This window comes from Pyxicephalus adspersus, chromosome 4 (assembly GCF_032062135.1).
Source record: "Pyxicephalus adspersus chromosome 4, UCB_Pads_2.0, whole genome shotgun sequence".
Lineage (NCBI taxonomy): Eukaryota > Metazoa > Chordata > Amphibia > Anura > Pyxicephalidae > Pyxicephalus > Pyxicephalus adspersus.
The window spans coordinates 134,524,927-134,552,796 of NC_092861.1; the positions used below are offsets into that span (position 1 = coordinate 134,524,927).

At 36.8% G+C, this 27,870-nt stretch overlaps 1 protein-coding gene across 26 annotated transcripts in view; it reads left to right on the forward strand.

Moving 5' to 3' along the window:
* The window catches only part of NRXN1 (neurexin 1), an 892,798-nt gene that overhangs the window by 583,581 nt on the left and 281,347 nt on the right, over positions 1 to 27,870 (forward strand). For 4 of the 26 annotated variants that reach the window (XM_072409718.1, XM_072409719.1, XM_072409720.1 and 1 more), the window contains exon 1: positions 17,507 to 18,245. The exons of the other annotated variants lie outside the window; for them this stretch is intronic. In XM_072409718.1, the coding sequence (XP_072265819.1) occupies positions 18,011 to 18,245 (235 nt within the window). In that variant the 5' untranslated portion in view covers positions 17,507 to 18,010. Of the gene's footprint in view, positions 1 to 17,506; positions 18,246 to 27,870 lie in introns of those variants that run through there. 26 annotated transcript variants of the gene reach the window in all.

Below are 27,870 nucleotides of genomic sequence, written 5' to 3' on the forward strand. Positions count from 1 at the left end.
ATAAATAAATATCAACAGCCTATGTTATAGAGCTAGGTCCTTTAACCGGGACGCAGCCACTCCAAAGCCCTGATTTTCATAAAAAATATTTAGGCATGATTGAATTCTTTTTTTTTAACAATCTTACATTTGCCTGTGGTGCATTTGCAGTGTATTTTGTGAAATACATCATCCATCATCTCATGGTGGTCTGTCGCTCAATCTGCTTCATTTTACCAAGTCAACAACACCGCTAACACACCCAAAGACCCATAACCAGCGCCTATGAATGCTCCCAGGATTAATAGAGTGTTATGGAACAGTTCCCATACCCATGTGCCAAATGGTTAAAAATAGGTGCCAAGGAATAGTTGTAATATTTTAGGCACGTGGTAAAACTTGGATAAGCAACGGTACTCCATGGATCCAAACAATCAGCAAGTTTAGAGATATAAGTAGCTTCATGTATGCTTCCTTTTCCTTAGAGATTAAGCTTGGCCATGCCCCTTATACCTCCCAATATTGGCCAGTTACAATCCTATTACTAGGGGGATCAATATAAAGGCTTAGAAATCATTGAAGGGCTTGGCCAATGTTGTGTTTTACCTAAAAACTTGAGTTTTACTTTTTGATTTTCCTGTCTATATTTCTGGATCTCCTGATCATGATGATGTTTAAAGCTTAGGTCTTCTTCTCCAATCTTATATAATATGCTTAGTTTGCATTGTCCATGTGTGTAATAGGTGCCTGACATGCATGCCAATTATTCATACATAGATTAAACTACACTGACCTAGTTTTTTTTTTTAAATCTGTTTTTTTAATTTCCTTTGCACATTTGGATTCACAATTAACATTCATTATATTCACCATAAACATTCACATTGCAAGGTGGTAATTTCTATTCTCTTACAAAATCAATTCCATTTGCCATTTTCTATAAAGTAGATGACCCAGCATAGGCGTAGTCACATGTAATTAACCACATTACACTTTAGGCAATATCCTTTTGTATTCCACTTCAACCATGCTTTATTGACTGCTCCGATACTGGTGGAGATCTGTATACATATAGATGTGAGTGTCAGGAACTGGATTGGATTCCAGCTGATCTAATTCCTCCATCTGGCATACTAAATTACCTGATCGACACACAACTGCAATATATAAAAGCAGTAAAGCAGAACAACCAATTGGTTCAACTTTCCATCATCTGCTTTAAATGAACTGAAATCATATAGGCAGTATTATAATTTCTTTTAGTATTGTCTTTTTAAATAGGTTTATGCAGATCATAGATACCAGATGAAAGTATCAGTTTTATACTGGAGCAGTGCACATGAAGATACTGGTCCATTGACACTATGCCTTGTTAGAAGTGTCTGATTGTGCATACTTAATGTGTTGCAAAGAAACTTTGTCTATTGAATTAGTAATAGCATCCTTTCCTCTTTTTTCTGATGTGTTATTCCTTGAGAGGTCTGTAAGTAAGCAGCATATTTTATTCAAAGGCAAAGCAGATCTGAGACTTCATTGTGGACATGCACAGTTAATGCTTCAAATTGAGCTAAAACTTGCATGCTGAATGCATTGATTTATTTATGTTTTAAAAGAAACCCTGGTGAATAAGCTTAATAGGTTTATAGCAAAGCAGTTTATCAATCACATAAGCCAAATTATTGCATTGAAGAAAGACTGTTAAGAAGTTTCCGAGGCAAATATCTTCAGCTTGGAGTTTTGTTTACTTATCTTTTAGATGTTTTCACTATTTTATTGTGGGAGAACTAATTAATGTTTTGAGTGAACATAACTTTCTCTCCCTCTATATATCTCCATATATATATATATATATATATATATATATATATTGCTATCCAATGTCTCCTGAATTTGATTAGCAGACAAATCCCCACCTTGATCCTCTAATGTGTTTCAATTCCGGTGCTTATATCTGTGCCTGCTACCTAGACCATGCAATTCCTGAGCATTTATGGAAAAAAATTACCTGCGTCCCTTAGATCAGTGTTTCTCAACAAGGGTTCCTTCAGAGGTTGCTAGGAGCCATGAGCAATTTAGACCTTTCAGGTCAATTTACAATGATTTGTATGGGTGGACTTCTTTCCTCTGGTCGGAGTTATAAGAGGCATTCTTTCCACTGACCATCACGCTAATGTACTGGGAGTTGTGAATATAGTAATTATAGCAGAGGTTCTCTGAGATTTGATAATTATTCCATAGGTTCTCCCATTCGCAAAGGTCAGGAAAGGTCGCTTTAGAGACTATAATATTCTACTTTGTTCAAAAATATTGTTCTCTAAAAGAAATAAGATTTCCCATTGACATTTCATTGGTCAACCTGTCATCTTCACCTAGACATGTTTGGTATTATTAAAAAAATCTTCCACTAATTATCCAACAGCTTATTTTGTCAGTGCCTTCAAACAATGAAAGGAGAAACCAAAAATGACAATTGAATTAATTTTTAATAAGCAGTGAAATCATGTATTTGAATTAATGGTTAAGGTGTAGTATAAGTAGTATGATTACTACTTATAATAAACATGGACAAGAGACCTGGCGTTATAAAGGAAAAGCCCGCAATGAGTGGTAAGTGCTCCATGTCACTGCATTAGGTCTGAAGCGCTTTTAGTTTAATATGGACCATTTAAACTTGTACAGATCAGGGGTCTGATGTTATTTTACTCGACTCACCACTTGATGAATACCATTCTCATGAGACATTTCATTTGAAGAGGGACTTTTGCAAAAGAGTGCTCTCTTCAGATCTACAGCAATTTCTCTTTCATTATAACTAATGAAGAGAGTACTTTTACCTAAATCTCATTTCTAATTGCTAATCCACAAAAAAAGGTATGAGTAAAAAAAAAAAAAAAAAAAAAAAAAAAGGAGCAATCTTCAATTATGTTTTATATATGCTATAGAAGCAGCATTTTTACTGCCACAAATAAAACTGCGCTTGTTATACGACTTAATAAACCATAAACCATACCCATTCCGCGAGAGAATAAGTATCTTTCTTAAAAATAAAATATTAACAAGCGCATGATAGAATTATTTAAATGACATTGGCAATGACATTTACTTAAATGTGGTTTATTAAAACATTCTGTTGAATCGTATCATTTCATCTTTTATAGCCAATAACATTTAGTAGAATAACTACGAAACACCCATTTATTTTCTGAGGAATTTAACGCAAATGTAAAGCTATATTAAAAATGATTTTTTTTAGGGATATATTGTAGTAGTTAAGGTAAAAAAGCATCCTGTAAATAATTATATCAAGCATATGCCAATGTTTTAAAAGCCTTTTTCTTTCTATAGCAGGCTTTCTCACACTTTTTACCCCCGAGATACCCTTAAAATAGTTTTAAGGTGTTGCGGAAAATTTGCTATAATCATTTAATTGGACAATTCCTATTTGCATTGGTTGCCAGTAGGAGGAATGTCCCTAATATATTGGTTGTCGGAATTTTACTTTTATAGACAGCTAAAAAGGTCTTTGGTTTCATATAGTTGGCTCTGCCAAGTGGTGTTGACCCCAGATGTCAATCAACCCCAGCTCAGCCTGACAACTTCTGGAGAAACCAAAGCATTTCACAGAACCCTGGTTGAGAAAGGATGTCTATAGTTTTAAATGATATATGGGTATATTATTATTATTATTGTTAATAAAAAAGTATTTATATAGTACAAAGTCTATAGCCATGTCACTAGCTGTCCCTCAGTGGGACACTCACAATTTAATTTCCAACCCTTAAGTATGTTAATCTTTAATACAGTCTTAGGTCAATTTTTTGGGGAAGCCAATTAACCTAACTACATGTTTTTGGAATGCTAGGGGAAACCTAAGCCAACACGGCGAGAACCTGCAAACTTCATGCAGATAGTGCCCTGGCCAAGATTCAAAACTGGGGCCTGGCGCTGCAAAGGCCAGAGTGCTAACCTTTGAGCCACTGAGCTCTCCTGTGTTGACATAGCTGCCTCCAGGTACACCTGCTTACCCCTTGGCACAAAAACCATTACAAAAATAAAGTCACAAATTTACTATCATATAAACACAATAATTAAATTTAAAGTGACACTTTCAATTACAGTTGGTAAGCAATGACACAAAGTGGAAATACATCTATGCCATTTTACCCTGCTATTCGTAGTTCTGTGCAACTAGTTCATTGTCCAGGCTATGCTAGCAGTCAGATTAGCCAAGTTCTGGACCTCTTGTATATCGGTGGAGCTTAGCCATAGCTATGTGTAATGTGGCTCCATAGTGGAACCATTAAAGACTCCAGCCTCCCTAATCTCTGGCTCAAGCCAAATATTAATATTTATGTATTCTATAATTGCCTGCAAGAATCACTCTTCAAACAGATTGCATTTTTGTGCCCTACCTCCATGCCCCATTGCAGTCACATGGTCTCCTATAGCTATAGTCTGTCACCGCTTTCTTCTTATAACAGCATGCTTTTTGTTTGCCACATTAAAGAGGAACTATACCAAGCAATTATGTAAGCTACTGTTTCTAATCTTGTTCTGAGTGATTGTCAGGATGATATTCTAATCTTTTGTCTTGAGTTTTGAGTACTTACCTTCAATCCCGCAGGGCAGTCACTCTGGGGGTTTCTGGCATCGGGTCCTGTGTCATCGCTCCAGGCGCCGCCATCTGCGTCTTCTCGTCAGGGTTCTTCATCCTACATCACCCGACCCAGGTGCGAGATCGGGTGACGTAGGATCAAAAAAAATTTGCCGATCTCACTGCGTAAGGTTAGCAAATTTTTCTGTTTGAGCAAAAATGCTCAGGCATGTGCAGAAGGAGCGCCCAAGAGCCTCCCGGGATGCGTGATGTAGGTATCCCGGGAGGCTTTGCGCTGCTCTTCTTTGCGCTACCTAGGCGGCCGAGAATTAGGGGGCGGTGCTGCACAAACAAAGGGTGTTGCACCTAAAAAAAAAAATTTTTACCTTACATAAAAGAGCTTTCTACCCTTTTATGAAAAAAATGAAAATTCTGAGTCTAGGTATGCTTTAAGACTAAACATACAGAAAAGAAAAAAAAAATCAATGTATTACTTCCATAGACACATAGTAATTTCTTAGGGCTTGTTAAATATGGTAACGAGGATACAAGCGTTCTACCATAATCGTTGTGTGATGCATGCGGAATGCAGTAGCTTGTATAATAATTACATGTGACCTATTTGAAGATAAAACCCTCTTGGTAGAAGTTCTATAACATAGCAATGCAATCATCGCCCCTGTGGAGTAGTCGTATATACTGTATTGTATGTCCCCTGGGAGGGAGGCTGCAGATCTTACAGTGTTCTCAGGCTTTGATGCGGAATGTGATCATTTCTTGCTGTTATAAAATTGTACTGTATATTTGCAATGCTCAATGTAAACTCTGTATAAGTATGTACATTCCAACTTTAGCATACATGCTGTACATAAGAATATTTTTTAAATTAATATTATTTATGTCTTGTGTGATAGATGAGCTGATTGTTGTACAACACTGTACGGTCATGACGAATCACCTGATTTGCTCCCATGACCTTGTTTGCAGGTTTCTGATCTGCACATCTGCCACTTTTCTGCATTGCTTAACCCATGTGTCGGTGCTAGTCACCAGTCTGGTGCTGATTAGCCCCAAGCTGTTCCATACATCCAGTGCCAAAACCAGTGTGTCAATACAGTGGGGGGGTCATATAGAGGCTTTACCATATAACCTTAGGAGAATAAAATAAATAAAAATAAACCAAATGAAATACTGCGCCCATTTCCAATATTAAAATAAAAAGTAAATACAAAGTGGTTCGATCTCCATAAAAATGTGGGTTGGCAAAGCTCCTTGTAACCACAAAATACATTTTGTTGAGAAAAATGATATTACTGTTTTGGGAAATGCATTATTTTAGTTCTCAGGTTCTGATTGGTTCAACTTTTCTTTATAGGAAACAGTGATATTCAGGCTTGTTACATTTGTGTGACTGTTTTTTTTCACACATTTGTGTTGTAGTTGGTTGATACCTTTTGTTGGAGCAAATTGGTCCACTTGGTAAACCACTTGTGTGACCTTGAAATAACATTGAGGACTTAGGGAATCCCTGACAATATCAATAGCTCACAGTACATTAGCATGGAGATCAAAAGAGTGCCTTTTACATTGCCGGCCTGAGACATGAAAAGATCATTGGTGTCAGTGGCAAATGAGCTGAGAGGCACAAATTGCTCATTTCTAAAAGATCCCCTAGCAACTCCTGGGAAAATCTGAGGGTTCTAGAAAACCCTGATTAGTTTCAAATAATTTTTTTTAATATATCCAAATTTATGTTTGCAATACAAAATACACAAACATAGAATGTATGCTTACTCAATGTGGCTGACATGTCTTATTGCGAAAATATTGGATGACCCACACACTCTGAAACTCAATTACATACTGAGTAAAAGAAACACTTTCACAAATGCTTCTGCACAGCAGCAATCTGACAATTTAACTGACTGTGCAGTTCATCTGCCCTCTAGTGGCTACAATTCCAATAATGAAATATTATCCTAAAAATATGACTCATAAATTCACAACATCAACACTCTAGATTATTAACATTAATATTGTAATTAAAGTAAATGCTGACTGCAAAATGCACAGGAATTAACCTTTAACAGTCTTTTCACCATCTTTTTTTAAGCAGTATCATTTGGGAAACATTTATAAGGCTTCAGATTTATGAAGGAGGGAATCTGGCTTAGCGTCTGCATGCAGATGGATCAAGTTTTGTTGCACCATCTGTTGCATTACACTGCTACCAAGATTGGACCCTGACAGTTGGCAGTTAGGCAGTGCAAGCTTTTTTGTCTATTCTTTAATGTTAGCGGGTGTAAAAAAAACCTGTCCCAAAATTGTCTCCAGGAACATGGCAGCATGTGTGTATGGTATTGTAGGGCAACAAAGCGATGTGCTCTTCTGATTCTGGCACATGATTTCCTTTCACAGTATCTGCTAAAGCAGTGCTGAGTGGAAGCTGTTTTATTTGGATATAATAAGAAGAGAACATATCTTATGACTTATCATAGACAAATGTTAATGTGAATGATGGACAGGGGCATCTGACTTCTGAGGATAAGGAACAATTGGGAACATACACATTGGAGGTGATTTTCTAATCAAATGTAAGCTGTTCATGCAGCTAGTAATATTTTACCTAGCTTAGTAAATGTCATGACTTCAACCATCCAATCGTGTGCAAGGCAAAATCCTGTATTTTTTATTTTAGATTTGCTTGCACATGATTGGGTACCCATTGCAAAGTGAATTTTTACCCCATTCACTAAGGTAAGAAAATGATGTCTTGTTATTATTCACTAAGTTTCCTAATCCCTAAATGCATTTGATAAATCCACCCCATTGTGTTTCAGGGTACTATTGCTTGGGCTGGACAAAGGGAGTACTGCCAATCTTGAAATCAGTGAGCAGGACTTGGTGTGACCAGGTTCTAAATGACAAGTATAGAGATTTTTTTCATACCACAAGCATACATGAGAATGGAAAATCTGCTCTGAATTCAGAAACAGTGCAGTGTTGTTGCCACCCCATCAGAGAAAACTGCTTTAGGTTGGCTTATGATTTAATTATGCAGTATATATAAATTATATTCATGGTCATAATTATATTAGTTCTACTTTTCTAAAATATCATATTCTTCCAGTAGATACATTCTCTTCTGAATAGGAATAGTGTCAGATCACATGTAACCAATGTGGAGGATATTTTACTTACTGGAGTGGAATGGGGAATCTTTGCTATAGACTAGAAATATCACAAGAGCACATGACTTTAGACAGACCTTTAATAACTCTTAAAGACATCAATAGTCCTGTTGTGTATAGAAGAGTTACCAAATCACAAACTGATTGCATTTCAAAGTTAGGAAGAACATGACTGTTGTAGCCATTTTTAATTTTTTAACGAGTCTCTCTTGAAACAATGGGCTTTTGACTGCAAGGACATTAAGTGTAGGAAGTCATGCTGGTAAAGGTGATTATCTCCTAATGCTGAACTCGGATTGGTATAAATATGTATAAATATATATATATATATATATATATATAATTATATTTAAGTTTCCACTTTAATGGAACCATATAAGTGTTACAGACCTCATTCTAAAAATATTAGTTGCCTGTCCGCCAGTAAGTACTGAACACAATGGATCAGCATGACAGCCATGCAGGTAGCATTTGCATGCAAGATCATCAATGATACTCTTTTCATAGGATCTTTCCCTTATTTTATTTTTTGGCTAACATTACGGCAGCTGAAAGAGGTACAATAAAAAAGGTTTTATTTGAGTTATTGATTGAGACAGAAGTAAACTTGTTTGGATCTATGTTGAAGCCTCTAAAGAGGCCACTTATGTTAAATGAAATAAAATACATCCCTCTTTCTTACCAAAAAAATAAAATACCAAAAACTTTGATTTAGGAGGACAAAGGGGATGCATCTTAATCCCCAAAGTAGGAAATTGCTCATTTTTGTTGATCCATTGCTTTCTTTGTATAAGTCGCTGCCTCTGTTAGCAGAGAGAGCAGCCATGCTTACATGCTTCTCAATTCATTTATTTTCTGTGCCTCGGCTAAGCGTTACCTTCTAAATTGTTGGAGTAAATAAAAAAATAAAAAAAAGCTTTCCTGTGCAATGAGTCTCAAGTGGACATCTGTGAATAGTGGAGCAAAGATAACATTTACAGGAGGAGCTGTAAAAGGAAATTAAGGGTTGGATACACTGTATCAAAGATGAAGGCTGCTTATGTGACTAGGGAGGCCGCTACTTGTTTTTCTGCTGAGCCTGTTACCAATGCAGAATGATGTATACAAATCCCAGAGGAAAGAGTCAAATAACAATCAATTCACATTTAAAAACAAAGACACACCGAGAAAGATAGATAGATAGATAGATAGATAGATAAAAACAGATTAATAAAATCAAACAAATCAAGGAAAATATTAGAAGTAACTATCAATAACATATGCCATGGAGCTAGTTCAGGCGGCCGTGTATTCCGGTACTGCTGCAGTTTACTTGACGTCCAGTACTCAATCGCCACAAAGCCCTGGTCAGATAGATGGATAAAGAGATGAATGGATAAACTTAAAATAGAAATAAAAAAATATTAAAATAGGACAAAGCAGAAAAAGCATTATAAATAAATATCAACAGCCTATGTTATAGAGCTAGGTCCTTTAACCGGGACGCAGCCACTCCAAAGCCCTGATTTTCATAAAAAATATTTAGGCATGATTGAATTCTTTTTTTTTAACAATCTTACATTTGCCTGTGGTGCATTTGCAGTGTATTTTGTGAAATACATCATCCATCATCTCATGGTGGTCTGTCGCTCAATCTGCTTCATTTTACCAAGTCAACAACACCGCTAACACACCCAAAGACCCATAACCAGCGCCTATGAATGCTCCCAGGATTAATAGAGTGTTATGGAACAGTTCCCATACCCATGTGCCAAATGGTTAAAAATAGGTGCCAAGGAATAGTTGTAATATTTTAGGCACGTGGTAAAACTTGGATAAGCAACGGTACTCCATGGATCCAAACAATCAGCAAGTTTAGAGATATAAGTAGCTTCATGTATGCTTCCTTTTCCTTAGAGATTAAGCTTGGCCATGCCCCTTATACCTCCCAATATTGGCCAGTTACAATCCTATTACTAGGGGGATCAATATAAAGGCTTAGAAATCATTGAAGGGCTTGGCCAATGTTGTGTTTTACCTAAAAACTTGAGTTTTACTTTTTGATTTTCCTGTCTATATTTCTGGATCTCCTGATCATGATGATGTTTAAAGCTTAGGTCTTCTTCTCCAATCTTATATAATATGCTTAGTTTGCATTGTCCATGTGTGTAATAGGTGCCTGACATGCATGCCAATTATTCATACATAGATTAAACTACACTGACCTAGTTTTTTTTTTTTAACACAGAGATGTGATTTTTCACTAAGATGTTCCTCGAAATACCTGAAAGGTCTTCAGGCTTCTGAGAACAAGATCTTTGTGAACTGGGAATTAATCTCACACTGTCAGCATATCACTGTTCAGGCAGACACACTTAACTCTATCAGCATGGATTTACAGATAAACCATCATAAAGATGTGCGTAGAAACAAGGACAGAAGTTGACCACTATATAAGAGATTATATTTTTGTTTGCTTGATTTGGAACCAAATTGTTTTTTTTTGGTAAAAGGATTGGTATTTTTTAACTGATACTTTTACTATTGATACTGCCATGTAAACTTTAGCACAACATCCAGATCATTCGCATTATGGAAGACATTAGCAATTGTTTTTTTCCTGAAATTGGGCAAACCATTGCAATTTGTTTCTTAAATGTAAAGCCCAATTCTAGCCAAGCTTTTATTTAGTTGTAGAGAAGACATGGAACCCCTATAAGGAGTCTGGATCTCCACTGGGGAAATGTCCCTCACTTGTCAGATTAGGGAGCTATATGAAATCTTTTCAAAAACGTCAAAAATGTTGCTTTTACATTAGAAGGAAGAAAGGTTAGAACGTCTCTTATGTTCAAATTATTTCCTCTTACATATAATTGATCACCCCACCTCTTTCTTGCCTTGCTGTCATAGTCACTAGGACAATGGGCAAAATGTAATCAACCTAACAGGGTCAAAGGGGGCATTAAACATTTGTAGACATATTTACGTTTTCCAAGTCTATAAAAAAAAAAAATAAAGAAAAAAAGTTATTTATTAGACAAACAAGTCAACTGAATCCAGATCTTCAGTGACCCAGACTGAACACAAGACCACCCTGTTCCTCCTATATTGATCCCAGCAATGAACTTCAATGCAATATGATGTTTTTCTTTGGAACACTTTGTGCTTAGAAACTAGACCATAATATAGAAAGAACATAACAATTGACTATAAAAGTCATTTCTAACACCATACGGGCTACATAACTCATCCCCATATTCCTAAATATATTCATTCTATCCACTCTGTGCTAAAACTCAGTATGCCAGGTACAGAAAGTGCAGTATCTGATAGAACCCTAATGTTCTGATCCATATTATTACTTTTTGTATTCCGTAATTCCATTAAAATTCCATTTTATTTCCATTTAGATCAACTTCTATATGTTTATTGTAACTCATCACTTCCCCTCAATCTTGCTGAAGACTGGGGATGAGTTTGAAGCTCCTTTATTACTCTATTTTCAAGCTTCATAAATACAATGCCTCCCGCAATTGGTGATTGGTTCCCCGGAATATAAATAATGGCCTCCACAAATATCCTGGGCTGACAGTTCCAGTCTCTTTATTTAAAGCCCGGACCCTCAGCTAATTAGGGGCTCCGGAAAATTGATTGTACACTTACACTATGTGCAGACAGCTAGTAATGACTCTGCCTGAGAAAGGTAGACCTACTCATCGTTGAGTTCACTGGACCCAAGCACATATATGGAGCCTCACTCATTTATGTTGAAATTAGCCTATTCATTTTGTTTTGGGTCTGTGGACCTTGTCAGTTTTCTCTATACAGTAATGACATGCTTCATAAATTTTATTGATACAGTAGCAAAGATCAATTTTGCTGCAATGATTTTCTGCCCACATTGTTAATGTATGTATTTGCATTGGGAAAATGTGAAATTGCATATAATTAGAGCTAAATTATACCTTGCACATTGTAAATATAGGCAGTCATGTCAGTACTCTAAAAAAATCTTCTTTGCATGGAAACTTTTATTATATGAGACAATATAAAGAGCAATGATGATATGAAATATGCAACACATCAGTAGAAACCAATAGGAAATCACTTTTCATTATTGTGGCAATTGGTGATTAAAGAATGGCGGAGTTGATTTCACTCAAAAATTACTGGCAATGTTTTGCAAAGCAGAAGCTTGTTTTTTTTACCCATGAAATTGCCCTGGTAAAATTAACTTGAATAACAAAAATGTTTGGAGGTGGTTAATGTAGAGATTTTTTAAACTTTCTGTTTAGTGTTTTGATTTTTCTGTACTGTAACTTTACATTTTTGTATTTTGTATAGCTTTTTTTGCTATTTTTTCACATCATGCCCACCAAAAACACATCCAGGATAATAGAAAGAAGCTTCCATAATCCTCAGGGATAAAAGCCGGAATAAAGTCCACTATAAACCACCTTACCTTTGCCTTCCACAATACCTTCAATGCTTTACCTTTTATATGGCTAAATTGTGCCAGTATCTCCCTAATTGTTGCAGGGAAAAGAAAGCTTTGTTTTGTTCATTCCTTCTAATAATATTTGCTATTTAGCACATTTTTCCTAATAGTAAACCTTGGCATCTCTGTACAAATCATATATATATATATATATATATATATATATATATATATATATATAAATATATATATATATATATAAATATATATATATGTATAATACTTATTTGAAACTTAGAATTTTATATTTGTTTATGTTTATTTTTTTGGAATTATTTGATGCAGTTTTTTGTAGCAGTATCAAGAGAAAAGTTGGCAATATTCACAATCTGTTGGATGTTGCCCCCTCTGTTGGTTTGTCATGGAGGACTACTCATTCAAATTAGATTAAAAAGAATAGTAACCCTGCTCATAGCAGAATATTAGAAGGTCAGCGATGTGAAATTCTCCTTTAAATAATGACGTCCTGTTTGTTTTGGGGGTTACGTAACTGTTGAGGTTCTGGATGAAATACAATGAATGTGTATAGAGAATCTTCTTGATCTTACTTTCCATTCACATAAAAAGACTTGCTGGCTGTAATCAGATTGCATCCTTCAGGAAAGCAATGTTTTATTTATCACATTCTCACCACTGTGAGGACTGTAACTGATTCATGCTAAAGAATCACTTGTGTCTGCTTTGAAACCAGCAAACTTTTGTTCTTGATTCCATAAAGGATTGATTGATAGTGATTGATTGATTGATTGATTGATTGAATAATGAGCATTAACAGCTCCATGCAATCTGCACAGGATTTTAGATGTGTGATGTTCTCTTTATTGTAATTAATTACACTTTACCATTTTACCATCACTTTTACATAAATAAGGCATTGCTGCAAAATTTCTGCATAGATGTTTTCCTTTCAATTAAATTTAAAGGGAAATGAGTTTAATTTTTCCCAATCATTTTACTACACAGTAACTTATAAAATAATTTAGGTGTTGGTGTAAATTAACCTAAATCACATCCTCAATAGTTAATGGGAAAATGTGCTTTACATTGGTGGTCAGTAAGAAGAATGCAACCCTTACATTGATGGTCATTTGGAATAAAACCTAAAAGAATAGGAATAGGAAGATATGACTTTTAAGGCACCTAAATTACCCATTAATTGAAACAATTTTTTTAAAATTTACATTTAATTCATGTAAAAACTTTGTACATACCCATAAAACATGCATTAGTCTCAGTATATGGTGGGTCCTACATGTTTCATGGACTTGAATACGCTTCTTCAGGAACCACTCTGAGCACATTTCATTTCATTCCTGTGACTGTGAGTTTTTATAAGACAGGCTCCTTAAAAACCAGGGGTGTGACTGCACTGTAGACATAATAAAAAGCAGTGATTTACACTATAAGTATGCATTTGCTTTTCTAGCGTTGACGTCAAAGCTAGGTTTGCTCATTGATAATCATGAGAGTCCAGTCAAGTCATCTGCCAAATTCACCATGGTTGGCTCCCTCCCCCAGAATCCCTCTGCTCCATTAGGCTGTATTTAGTTCGGCAGTGAGGTTGTGGTGCGGTTACCTTTTCCTTATGTCAGTGATATGCTTCATGTAACTTCTACCTGTGGCTGCCCAGTGCAGCTCACTGCAGCTTGCTAACAAACCTGCAGATGCTGGTTCTTTGCTGCAATGCAATCAGCCAAGTGACTGGCAAGTTGCCAGCTGTAAGGAGCCCTGGGTGATCGCTTGATCCTGTTGCATGTTCAAACCTGGCTTTGGCTGTGGAGAAGAGCAGGTCACGTGACCTGGTCTCCTCCAATCACAGAGCAGAGAAATCTCTGGGCGCTTATCTAGCGCATACAAATTGCACAGTGCAGTGTAATGGAGATCACAATAATATGCATATAAATATGTCCCTCCATGTTTTTTTTTGTAAATGAATAACCTAGCCATAAATACAGGACTTGTCAAATAATGGTATAAAAAGATGATTAGCAAAGTGCAGAGCCTATAGCAACTAAGTTGTAACCAGTGTCATATCATTCGATGGTCATTCCTGATTGGTTGATATGGGTTTTTGCACCTTATATTATAAACCCCCTCCTCAGTCAAAAAATATGTATATAGAATAATTTCAGCATATGCATTTGCTAATATTCTATGTTACTGTTCAATTAAAGTAATTGTAACCCATCCATAAATATTTTGAGGCACTTCCTTTATGTAGTGACAACTCTGTCCCTGTATCACTATTTTTCCCCCTTTGTTGTCAGACTTTCAGACCTGTAGCAGAGGCTACAAGTGACCAACACACATTGCACAGACATGATCCACTCAGAGATCCCTTCCCTAAGACATTGTATTCAGCCATCCAAGTGCATGTAGACAAACAATGGCTGCAAAGAAGCAGCAGGAGATCAACATGCCTGATATGCAACAAATGAGTAATATTTTTAAACAATACTGACAATTTGTAATCATTTACAGCATTTTAGCAAATGTACACCTAATTTATTAAATCTACCAGCAGCCTGCGCAGACATTTCCATCATTAACTCCTTATTGCCCGGTATGCTCTTTGCCACATTAAATGAGATCAATAAGATTATTGCACATTAAAATGAAACTACAGCAGGCATCGTGGTGACTGTATTTAGATCATAAAATTTTAGATTGGTTACAATGTATCAGATGACTTTGTGCTTTAGAAGAAGCCTTTTGATCAAGTAGAATATTACTCTTCTGATGTCCCCCATATGCTTGATAATGTGTGGTTTAATTGTAATCTGAGCAGCAGAGTGATTGGATGCGATCAGCGCCTACAGTGCCACTTTGTAATCTGCTGGTTGGCAGAGGGACGACCTAGCCTGAGCCTTAAGCATTTCAGCACCCATTGTGTGGACAGCGACTCGCCTGCTACCATGCACTGAGCTCCCCATCAACAGATCCACATGGAATTTCAAGGATGATTTTATGGATGCAATATATCCAACAAAGAGTGACCCCATATATATATATATATATATATATATATATATATCATTATTATTATAATTAATATTATTTTATTTATTTATTTATTAATTTTTGCCAGCTGATTTTTTGGAAAATTAGAGAGAGAGAGGTGTTTTTTGGCATTTCTCAGACATTATTATTATACATGACATAACTTTTGTTCCACTAACTTTTCTTCCACTAACGCTTTACAGGAGATTTGAAACAATTATGTTTCTAAAATTTTATTGAGGTTATTGTTCATTAGGAAGGCAGATTGAAATACATGTCAATTCCAGATGCGTTTCGCCCATTTGGGCTTCTTCAGAGGAAGATGAGGCAGAACAGTACAACTCTATGCTGCAAACATAAACACCTTAGGCTACGTACACACCTGCAATAATTGTCATTAGAAAAGTAACGATTAACGACCAATCAATGATTATTCACAATTATTTTGAATATAATCCACCAATAATGTACACACTCTAGGTACCATCGTTTCAACGATGCAGGAAGTGACATGTACAAGAGAAAGTGTACCGCAGAACAATTCACGATCACTGAATGACCGTACACACAATAGAGAATTGTTGTCGCCCAAACAGATCTGCCGGGAGGATCGTTCGTTTCCAATGACATTCCTCATTCATCAGCGTCGTTGGCCAGTTGTGCACTTTTTTGTTAAATAATCGGACAATCGGTCGTTAGTCAATTGTTTCCAACGATAATTATTGCACGTGTGTACGTAGCCTATATATACACATTTGTTTTATATTTATTAATTTTAAGAACAATACTAGTTAATACTTTTATGAGGAATTGTAGAATTGATTAGACCCTAAGTGATCAGTCTATATGATTTTATTTGTCCAAGTCTGGAGAGGCATAGGAGTACAGCTGAAACTTTCATATGACACTCATTAATCAAGCTATAGACAGGCCAGCCTAACAAAGAAGTGGCTGTACAACAGAGTATCAACATCAATAGATTAAAATAATCAAAGTTATAAATAAAATAGTTCTTCTGTAATATTTGCTAATTAGGACATGAGTATGGGAAACACCATTATTTTTTGCTGTATAAATAAATGTAATATTATTTGATTCAAAGGTTTAATATAAGTGATCCATAATAAACCTACATTTTGTATTGTATGGTTGGTGGACATCCCTTTCCCATTTGTAGACATCTGGTGATCCTCCTTTTAAAACAAATAGTGATAGATTACAACTCATGTGTACTTGGTGCTACACAGCTCAGCACAAACCCTTATTCCTAATTAGATAGGTAAGACTGAGGGGGTCAGTTGCTGCACAAAAAAACACTTCTCATCCTAAATGGTATTTCTAAGAAAAATAATGAAGTACCTAAATAACATCTAACATTATTACCATATTTGTAGTAGACAGAGTGGAATTATCCTTTTTATGTCTCTGAGCTTATTCCATAGCAGAATGGTGAATGTACATATTCAGTGTGTTCAGTGGAGATCTCCTGGGGTAACCCATCCTGGGTATTGAATACCCCGATAAATAATCCCTACGCCAGCCCTGACATGTAACCCTTAGAGCACCAGGCGGCGCAGTAGTACATTGATTATTCCTAGCCATGCGTTCTGCTGGAGCTCTGCAGCATGTAAGGAGTTAAAAAGATGTGTATAAGTTTTTTTATTTCTTTTTTTTTTCTTCTTTCTTATTTCTTTGAAATCTCGGAACATTTGATCTATAGCATTAGGAAAAGGGTGAAGAAATGCCCAGGTCTAGCTGCACCAGAGCACCTGGCTGCTGGAAATTGAGCAGCACATGTTTTCTTGCTCCTCTTCTAGGTGTGTGATAACAGCAGAGGAAATCAGAAAGGGGATTTGTTTTTTTTTCTTTGCACATCCTTCTTTTTTACTCTGCCTCCCTCGTTCACATAGGCTCTTCCTCTGCATTGCATCCAAGCTTCAGTGATTTGCTGTTTGGAGACTGCAGATTTGCATAGGCTTGGGATCGGAAGCATATTCTTGTTGGCTGATTCTTTCATAAGGGTGCACTATCCTCTGCTATTACTGCTAATAGTCCGACCAGTCACATTGCATTGGAGGGGGAGGATGGCTCATTGTTGAGTTGCTGTGGTTGAAGCTGCTCTGTTGGAGTAGCTCCACTCAATGCAGAATTTAGGAGAGCTCATCAATTTCTATTCCTCAGCAAGCTCTAGGAAGTGGCTTTTCTTCTTCTGTCTTCACTCTTCTAACTGTGGATATCCTGTGGATTATTATGGCTGCGCAGGAGAGGACCAAGTCAGGGATCTCATCCAGGAGAGTACCAAGTCAGGGATCTCATCCAGGAGAGTACCAAGTCAGGGATCTCATCCAGGAGAGGACCAAGCTAGAGATCTCATCCAGGAGAGGACCAAGCTAGAGATCTCATTCAGGAGAGAATCAATCTAGAGATCTCATCCAAGAGAGGACCAAGATTGGGATCTCAACCAGGAGTAGACCAAGTCAGGATTTCAACCAGGAGAGGACCAAGTCAGGGATCCTAACCAAAAAAGGACCCAACCAGAGATTTTAACCCCTTTAGCTTTATGTGTCTGGATTGGGATTGCTGTCATGGGACCAAAAAACTGAAGGGAAGAATGAAGTAAAAGGAGACTTCTTCCATTGCTTGGGGAGAGAAAGAACCCACAAAGGGAAATCCAGGTGTTTGGGATGGAGCAGTGAATTGGAAGGCGTGTTGGAGGATTGGGGGATTAAAAGTTTGTCCTGGGGGGGAAAGGGCTGCTTTGACTGCTCCATGCAGGGGCAAGAGCAGCAGAGGCAAATGCCTTGGAACTGTGACCCGGGCCCTACTTGCCCCGGCCTCCGACTGGCCATGTGGATACTGCCCCTTACCCTCAGTGGGCTCCTTGGGTTGACCTGGGGCGCATCTAACTTAGGATCTCATCACATTCACCACTTCCATGGAGCAAAGCATGTCTCAGCGCCCATTGCTATCTACAGGTCACCTGCATCCTTAAGGGGAGGAAACGGTGGGTCTCTTTATTCTCTTTCTGCTTTTTATCCATACCTAGTTTCTGATTTACATGTACTAAATGAATCCTAAATGTTCTTCTTCCATCTGGTTGTGAACAGGTTAATTATCATGACAAGCAACCCCTGGTAGCATTGCTCTTCTGCTTTTATTGCATTGGTATGGATAAGCAAAGGTATTTTTAGGCTGTAAGCAGATATCTACTTAGATTACATGCTACAGCAAGTGAACTGACTTGCAAATAAAGAATATGTCATGCAGTGCAAAGTTATTGTGTGTATTGTGTATGTTACTGTAAATGCTCAGCCAGTGTAGCTTAGCGCTGGGTAGAAGAATCTACAAGGTTGGAATGGTTGGTGTGTATAGGGTTACACTATGCAAGGCTTTAATATACTGCCCCAGTCCCTGGATAGTGGAGGAATTGTGACCAATGCCCCTTTTACCAGGTCTGCCAGGCTGCACAATGTTATTTTGTATTTACTGACCCTCCAACTACTCTTCCCCTATTGTTCCATCTCCATTCATTGCTGCAGTAAAAGCCAAGCACAGATGGGATACAGTAATGCATAGTCCAAAATACACAAAGGCATTAGCATATACAGGCACAATAGAGTCAAACTGCAGAATATCTTTTATAAGCCGGAGAGATTTGTGCGTTTTATAGTTTTGGCACATCAAGAATTATTGAATTACACACAGTGTTGTGCAAAGTGCAGTAACCCATGATATCCAATCAGCTATCATAATTCATAAAGGTAAAATTTATTATTTGTGCAGATACCTGGGAAACATTGTATGAGTGCTCTTTGTTCATCCATTGAAAAGAAAATCTTTTTTTCATGATCCCGAAGCAGATTTGTGGCTTGGCTTCATTCGCCTTGATAGTATTATTCCCCAAATGACAATTGATTTCTGTGTATTAAAGTTGGCAGCACAATGGTGAACATAAGGCAACACAGTCATTAAGGTAACTGGCTAGCTGGTAAATTTGCTAACTATGGCTAAAGTATGGATTAAATAACAACACAGACAGCAAAATACCCGTGGCATCATCTTCTGTTCACTAATTTAATGTTCAGCTCCCATGGTTTATGATGGGTCCAAACTGCTTTTTGCCTCATTCTAAAATTTATGTCATTTGTTGTTATAAAATAAATACATTTCTCAGCTAGAGATCTTTATTCATTGCTTTTAGTTTATTTTTATCATTGCTTTTAGTTTATTTTTTCCCTTGGTTACTACAGTCATTTTGGGTGTTCCCAGTTAAAATACTAAAATACCAATGATGTCACCTATTTCATTCCCATATGCTGTATTTTACCGGCTCATGTTAATGAGACAAAGAGAAATGATGGTGTGCTGTAACCCTTAGAAACTGCACGTAGCCTGCCGTCATTAGACCAGTGTTATTGCTGATTGGTTGCTATGGGTTACTGCACTTCATTACATTACTTCATCTGTGTTAATGACTAGCTCAGGCATCTGACCCAAACATCTGACCGAAAAGTCTGCACATTAACAATGCAGGTGTAGGACAATCATGGCTTTGCAGTTTTACTTTCATATGAAACTTGATGCAGATTCCCAGCGGGATGAGCCACTGGAAAAGCAGATTTATATTCTGTGCAGAAAGAGCTTGCTCTCAGGGGTCTGAAGGACTTTCAATTGTTTCTAAGAACATCTGTGCTGAAAATCAAATCTATATAGTTGAAAACTAGGTCAAAACAGCTTTACTTTCCATATGATTAAGTGGCAGCATCTTTTTTTGTTGTTTGTGTTATGTCTATAGCTATATTAGATCTTTACCTTTCCAAAAATATTGTTGATCCCTATTTATCCTTCTATCTCTCTAAATATCTCTGTCAATGCATTAAGTCTACTTCTTTTCTATGCGTACTTACCTGCCTGCCTGTTTACCTGCTTCCATCTGCTAGATATCTATCTACATTTGATTTACTATTGCATGGTAGCTATTATCGGAAATATTTTATATCTGTATCCCTTTGTATCTGGTCTCTCTCTTCCTTTCTTCCTTCCCCTCCCTTGCTCCCTACTTCTTTTTCTCTCTCTGTTTCTCCCTCTCGTCTTCTTTAACTCTCTGTTACCTTTTATCTTTCTTTTTCCTTTTCTGTTTTCCCCTTTCTTTTTTTTCTACTTCCCTTTCTCTCTCTGTTCCCCTTCCTCTAGTTTTTGTTGTTTCTTTCTCTTTCTCCCTTTCATTTACCTCCTTTTCTCTTTTTCTTTTTATGTTTCTTTTTCTATCACTCCCTCCCTTCCCTCTCCTTCTCTCTCCCTCTTTTTTGATATCTCTATCTCTCTCTTCCTCCGTTACCCCTCTCTATGTTCGACTCTTTCTTTCTCAGTCTCCCTTTTTTCTTTTCTCTCTTTCTTGTTCTTTGTTTCATCTCTGTCTGCTCTTTCTCTCTCTCTAAATCTCTTTTTTCCCTCCCTTTCTTTTTTATCTCTCTGTTCCTTCCTCGCTCTGTCCTTCTCTCTCTATCTCTGCCTCCTCCCTTAAAATTGATGGAAATATCAAACATTGAGCCAACTAAACTGCCCCTGACTACATGTGACTTCCATCGGTTCCATCTTGCCATTTTCCCAGTGATGTGAGTAGAATTCCCTCCACCCCTGGTCGCCATTGTCTCACCTGTGATATCATACGTCACCCACTGTTCACCTAGACATCACATGCTCAGTAATTCAATTCTGGAGGCATATGCCTGAACAGGTCATGGCACACAAAGGCATGCCAACTGATAATGGGAAGTGACAAGGCGAGACGGCCAACACATTACAGTAGAAGAACAACTATGTTCTAATGGGAAAGTTTTCCATAGTTTTAGAATTAGCTTAAATTAGCTGATCTCCTAAACCTCCTAAAATAAATGGCCATCTTTGTCCATATATGTATGACTTTCTGTTAAAGGCACAGATACCCAAATAACTGTAAACTTAGGGCTACACTGGTGATTAATTATCTTTACCACTGAGAAAAGTAACTGTTGCCAGTAATCCCTTTAGATTTATATTGATCTCAGTGTGCTGCAAGAACATAATTACATTTTGGTAGCAAAAAGAATCACCACTGTGGTCCTAATCTAAGTGTTTGTTTTTTTCTTATATTTTTTTAGATGATTTAGGTGCCCATTATTGGCTTTTTGGCATTTCCCAGCTCCTCCTGGCAGACAGCCTTTGACCTGCCAAGCAGCCGTCACCCCTAACGCTATGTGCAGATGTCAGAAAGCCCAAATTGGGCTTGTTTTGGGCGAGAATCTGACAAGTGTACAGAGGTTGCCCGAAGTGGTCCATCCTGATGGATCCATGAAACACAGATGACAAAAAATGACAATAGAAGTGAAGGGAGGAGAGCACATCTGGGTGCTGCTTGCTCATTCTTCCTCCTCTCCACTCCATAGAACAAAACAGCACTGTGTACAGTGCTTGTTCATTAATCTGTCACTCAATTGTCATGAAACAATCATAAAAGATCGTTTCCAACGACAATAATTCAAACTGTGTACACAACCTAAGATCATAAAAAATGAACATGTTTTTAGGTGCATTTAAAGGGGCGCTCATTTACCAACCTCCCCCATTCATTTTCGAAAGGGTAGCCATGTGGAGTAGAATGCTGCAAAATCTGCTCCTGACTTTCCATGTGAATTAGGTCTTTTCTTATATTACCTATATTATTATTTTATATTATACAGGTAGATATTAAAAGTGGTCAGCAGAGACATTCTTTAAGTAATAGAATCAATTCTGTAATCCTGGTACATTTACAAAAATAGAGTTGCATTTCAACTTTTGTTTGCTGACGACCATAAAGCTGCTGAAACTTGATGTCTGTTATTGCTATTTGCTATGATAGATGAAGGCCATGGTGGATAAGAAGTCAGTAAGGTCATTATTCTGCATATAAACTATTACATGATCACTTTCTTAACAACTTTGGATATAAAAGTAGCAACATCTGGTCCCAAATTTTATGCTGCAATTTTCAAATGAAGTTGGCGTTTGATAATTTCTGGTTCTGCTTTGTTCAGTTTTTTTTAGAGGTCAGAGGCAAATTCTATCATGCTTGTGTGTATAGCTGCAGATGAAGTCTTGTATATAAAGGCTTGTACTGGACAGTGGCTTCTTTTGACTACATTACAAAGCTTTATAATTGCATTTTCATTCTTCAGTTTGTTTATCCGATTTGCTGTCCAATGCCTTTGAAGAAATGTGTACCAGGAAATGTTATTCCTAAAAAATGAAATATTATGAACTCAGCTGTTTCTTTTGTACAGTAGAACTGCAGACATAGCCCATGCATGTGATTTGATGACCACTGACCTTATGTCTTACTCCAGCCATTATCCAATAGATACAGAAGAGAAAACTGGTATCACTATTAGCTCTATTGGATCGTTTTTCAATGAACATAAATAAACAAAAAACAGAGCCATCTAAATGACTCCATAGACTTTGGTGAGCTTTGGTCTCTTTAAGCACTGAAATCCCCAATTTTCTAGCCCTGCCCTTCTAATAAATCCCATTACCGCCTAATTGGCATGTGCAATCACAGGTATACCTGCTGTTAAACCTTCACATATTAAAATAGTAAAATTTCATAGACTAAACAAATTCAACTATTCCAGGAACAGTTGGACACAATGGCTATTTAGCACCAGGCGGTGAAGCTTAAACAGCACTAACTGGTTCCTGTTGTTATTGCATAATGCAAACTGGCTACTGTTTAATACTGAATTCCAGGCAGAAATATAAAAAAGTTTAATAAACATTAAAAAAGTCATTAGACATATTTTTAACGCACTTGTTTTGCTTAAACCGTCCGTAAACCCTTGTGCAGCAGTATGCAGATTATCAGAGATAGAGGCAGTGAGGTGATGGTGGAATGCACATGTACTGTGATTGAGCATGCTGGCAGAATAAAAATTGAAGGAAGCGATTACCTTATTAGTGTCCTGCTGTTCCTTTATTGTAAATTTAGCAAGCAGAGATTTCTTATTGGCCAGTGGTACTGCTGATGGTGGAGAACCTGGCAATTCTGTTTGATAGAGACGTTCTTTATTTATTAAAACCTTGCTCCTGTATATATTTAATGTACAGCGCTCCATAATATGTTGGCGCTACAAAAAACCTGTTTAATAATGATAATAAAATATTTGAAATCTGTATTTAGCTTCATGCACAGAGTTTAGCTTTAATAAAAACTCTAGTGGCAGCCTTTCACAAAGTTACACCAGGTGGGCAGAACTAGGATTCTTGTAACTTGATTGTAGGTATACCAGAAACTGGTGGGTAGTTTAAATCAGTGGTTTCCACCTATCAAGGGAATAATGGGACTGAATTGTGACTGTATATTGTTCTACGCTGAGAAATGCAGTTATTTGGGTTGCAGAAGAAGAATCTTTTTTTTTTTAATTTCATCACCCATCAACTACAAATCAAAAGGGATGACATAAAACAAAAGATTGCAGCAGCAACCTCACCCCATAATGCCACCAGAGACATGTGTATACTCTATATTAACCCAACACATTAGACTGCCTGCTGAAATCGATTTCCTGAGCATTGTGTCTCTGCCTATCGATGAGCCAAATACAAGGATTAAAGAAACATTCACACTGCAAAAAATCCTGCATGTACCCATGTATAAAAAAACGACCTGATTTACCAAGATACTAGCAAATATAAAAAAACCTAACATGCATAGTATTATGGTCTGCTATAAAACCATAATATCCCTTTCTTCATGTTAAGGCTGCTGGCTTTTCTGATCTCAAAACAATAATAATAATTTTATTATACTATGGGTACCATCACTGTACTATTTTTATCTGTTTATTTTAGAAGTGGACTTTTCCATTTAAAAAGTGGGTCTATTTTTTTTAAGACCCAAAGCCAAATTTTTTCTTTATTCTTTTTTGCTATGCTTCATTTGCACTATCATGGTTTGTCATTTGTAAAGCTTACAAGGTGGCAAGGCAGAGCTTATAGTTAACCTTTGCATATTTATGCATGCTGACCCAGTTTCCGAGACTGTGTGCTTGAAAGATATTGCATTTTTTAAACCTCTTTTCTAGTTGCTATTAAAAAATATCACTCCAGTGAAATCTGTGTACTGGATGATTATAAGCATTGTGTGTTAGGCGTTGCTGAAGATGGATGAAATAGCATAATAGTAATTATTTCTGTTGTTAGGAAAAGTGTCTGAAAACAGAGGTTTGTCTAGCAAGAATAAAAGAGAGAAAGTGCTTTGTAAATGGTAGTAAACAGGAGTCAGCCTTAAAAGGTAGCACCACTATCTTTTATATTGGAGAGCAAGATGTTAAAGCAATCAATGTCGCTAATAATATATATTGGCTATTTCATACCCTTGTACTTTAAGTGTTCCTTTGGTCCATCGGGAAATGCTCACATTTTGTTTGTTGCCATAGGGTAATTGTAGACACAGCTGTCCTAATTTATCTACATACATTGTTAACGGTGACAGGTCATTCCATCCTTCAACAACCTCCCCTTATCCTAGTAAAAGAGAAATTTTTGACTATTCTCTATTAACACAGCAGATGCTTCCAAAGCTTATACAAGCAATAAGGGGCCAAGCTAGATAAGGAATACTTCAAAAAAATGTACTTTTCTTATTCCTTAATGATCTATTGAGCCTGATTTAATAAAGCTCTTCAAGACTGGAGAAGATAGACTATCATGGGTCAATCTGGATGTTACAGCAAATCTAGAATGAATTTGGTCAAGGATTAAAAACATTTGCCAATTAATAGGAATTTATTTTAAGAAATCCATTTCAGATTTGCAGGATCACCTAGAGTCTTCCTTGTCTATATTTTCCAGTCCTGGAGAACTTTAACAAATCAGGTCCATTATGCCAGAATTTGTAGACTTCAATGGGCTCGATTTGAGATGATGGGTTGGCATGCCAGTCCCCTGGCTTCTTGACCTAAAACAGATGGGTGGTAAAATAAATCAGTTAACCTGATCTTCCTATTTTTGATGCAATATATTAAGACCAATGGGTAGCATGATATCCAGGCAAAGGCACTTTTATTATTTCCCCAGGGTTAAGCTTTAACTCTTTGATGGGTCAAGTTTTTATAAACTAAGACATCTGAAATCCAATGAGTTAAGGCAGCATGTTTGCTGTTTTACATCTGGTTTGGATTGGCTGTTTATTTATTTATGTGTTCAATTGTTAGGTCTCAATGCTTGATCCAGTAATGGACTGTGTGGTCATCTAGATGAAGACCTTGATTGCATTCATTGCCAGAGGTTCTCTTTTACTCCTATATGGCCACAATCAGATTGGTGTATTGTACAGTTCAGCAATTATTGCTGAACTAAGGTTATACCGCAGGAAGCACCTCTTTATCCTGAGCAGCAAATAAAACAATCAATCAATGACAAAGATTTATGAATGGGAATATTTTTTTAATTGATCATCAAACGCTCTTTAAACATGAAATCGGTGTCACATTTATCAGTTTAATATATTCTGCATATTTCCTTTTAAAATTCGAATTTGATCCAAGCCTTATTGACAGGTAAAAGCCCTCCTATTCATGGTAGGATTGGAGATTAACATGGATTTAGCATTTTCACATGGATTTATCTTACTTATACCAATGTTTTTGTAAGTTTTTTTTATTAAATCTCTATCCAGGTAACCATTCTTAATGCTGACTTAAAAAACGATAGAGATGTAGAGATCTGGCTTCAAGCCAATAAAAAAGATATGCAAAATGTTTGCCTATAGTAGCAAAATTGTATTACTTGAGAATATAATAATGAAGAGTTTTATTGTAAAAAGATGTAGGGTTTGAATAAATACACATATGTGCACATTTGTATGTGACCACCAAAGATTCTGTATCTAACTCATTGATTAGAAACCAGACACACATATAGAAATGAACTTGTAGGCCACATGTTATGTATGTCTCAAAGACAGAAGAATATGGTCACAGATATTATCTTTTTACAAGGATACTTCCGAACCCCCAAATCCTGGACTGTTAAAAACAAAGCAGTTATTAATTAGAGCAGCTGATAAAAGGTCAAAATCTATCTTGGTTTTAAATTTCCTCCTGCTGCAAATAATGAGGTTGGCACATACATGGTTGTAAATACAGGTGTTCTTACAAATTCTTGGTATAGGGATTGGTTTGAAATCTTACACAAAGAACACCTATCAATTGATTTTATGTGTGTTGTTGAATTCTGATCCAACAGACGCTTAAAGAACTTTGGATCTATGTTGGCAACTTAACGTAGAAGAGGTTGCATTTTAAACATGAACTTCTGTGGATTTCTAGACACTGGAAGAATAGTTAAATTAGATTAATGTCTTAGTTATAGATGAAGGATGGTGAACTAAACCAGTTTCTGGCTTCCTACATGTCTCTAATTCTCCAACAGTAAGATCTCCAAACTCTGTTCCTGTTCCACTAAACCAGTGCTTCTCAACCAGGGTTCCTCCAGAGATTGCTAGGGGTCTCGGGTCAGTTGAAATTATACCAATGATCTTTTTGGCTGGATCAGGGTGACACTTTTCCCATTGGTCAGAAATGTAAGAGGCAATCTTCCCACTGACCACCATGCTAAAATACCCTGAGCTGTGGATAAAGTATTTATAGTAGGGTTGCCCTAAGACCTGAAAGTTATTTTAAGGGTTGCCCATGGTAAAAAGGTTGAGAAAACGCTGCCTTAAGCACTTTGGGGGTTTTGTACACTTTTGTATGATCCAACCATCCTTTTACATGAAACCTGTTTAATTTTGCATGATACAAAATGAATAAAAATCCAAAAGGAGTACGGGAACCTTTAATAATGGCCAAAGCACATATCTGACAAAGATTTTTCTAGATGGTTTTACCCTGCAGCATCTACCAATAACTTCAAAATCAGTTTTTGGTGATGTTTATAGCACATGCCTCATAATTAAGGCATTATTAGACTTTAGTGGCACCTATATACAATACACTAGTTTTTCCTGTATTAAAATTTGTATACAACATATATATTTGCTTACAGTGATTTTCCAGTCACTGTGTTGCATTTTCTTGGACTCCAGATGCCTTCAAAGAAAATATTCAACATGTCTTTCTTGGCATTCATATAACATTTGTAATTACACTTCCAATTACAACGAAATAATTGGCAGCCTTCTGGCACATCTCAAAGAAAGCAAAGGGAAAAAGGCCTCGTGTTTCGTACTTATTCCCTTTGGGTTATGTTCTTCTCTCCTCCACAAAAAAAAGACAATGCAAGCTCCTTGGAATATTCTTGGATATAAAATATGTATTGACTCACGAGGCCTATAAACCATATCAGACTCCGTTTGTAGTGAAATTCCACTATAAAATATTATTAAAACAAACAAACTACAATTGATCATAATATGACAGACATGCATCCTGTTATTAAGAGTAATGTATTTGTGTCAAAAGTAAAAAATGACCCTGTTTCCCATCATATTTAAGTCCCACATGTTTAATGTCCCTCCAACCGCACAGGCAAAATGATACAAGATCTGTCAGCTGGAATTAGCTTTCCTGGCAAATATGTAGGACATGGACACTAGTCACTTAGGGCTC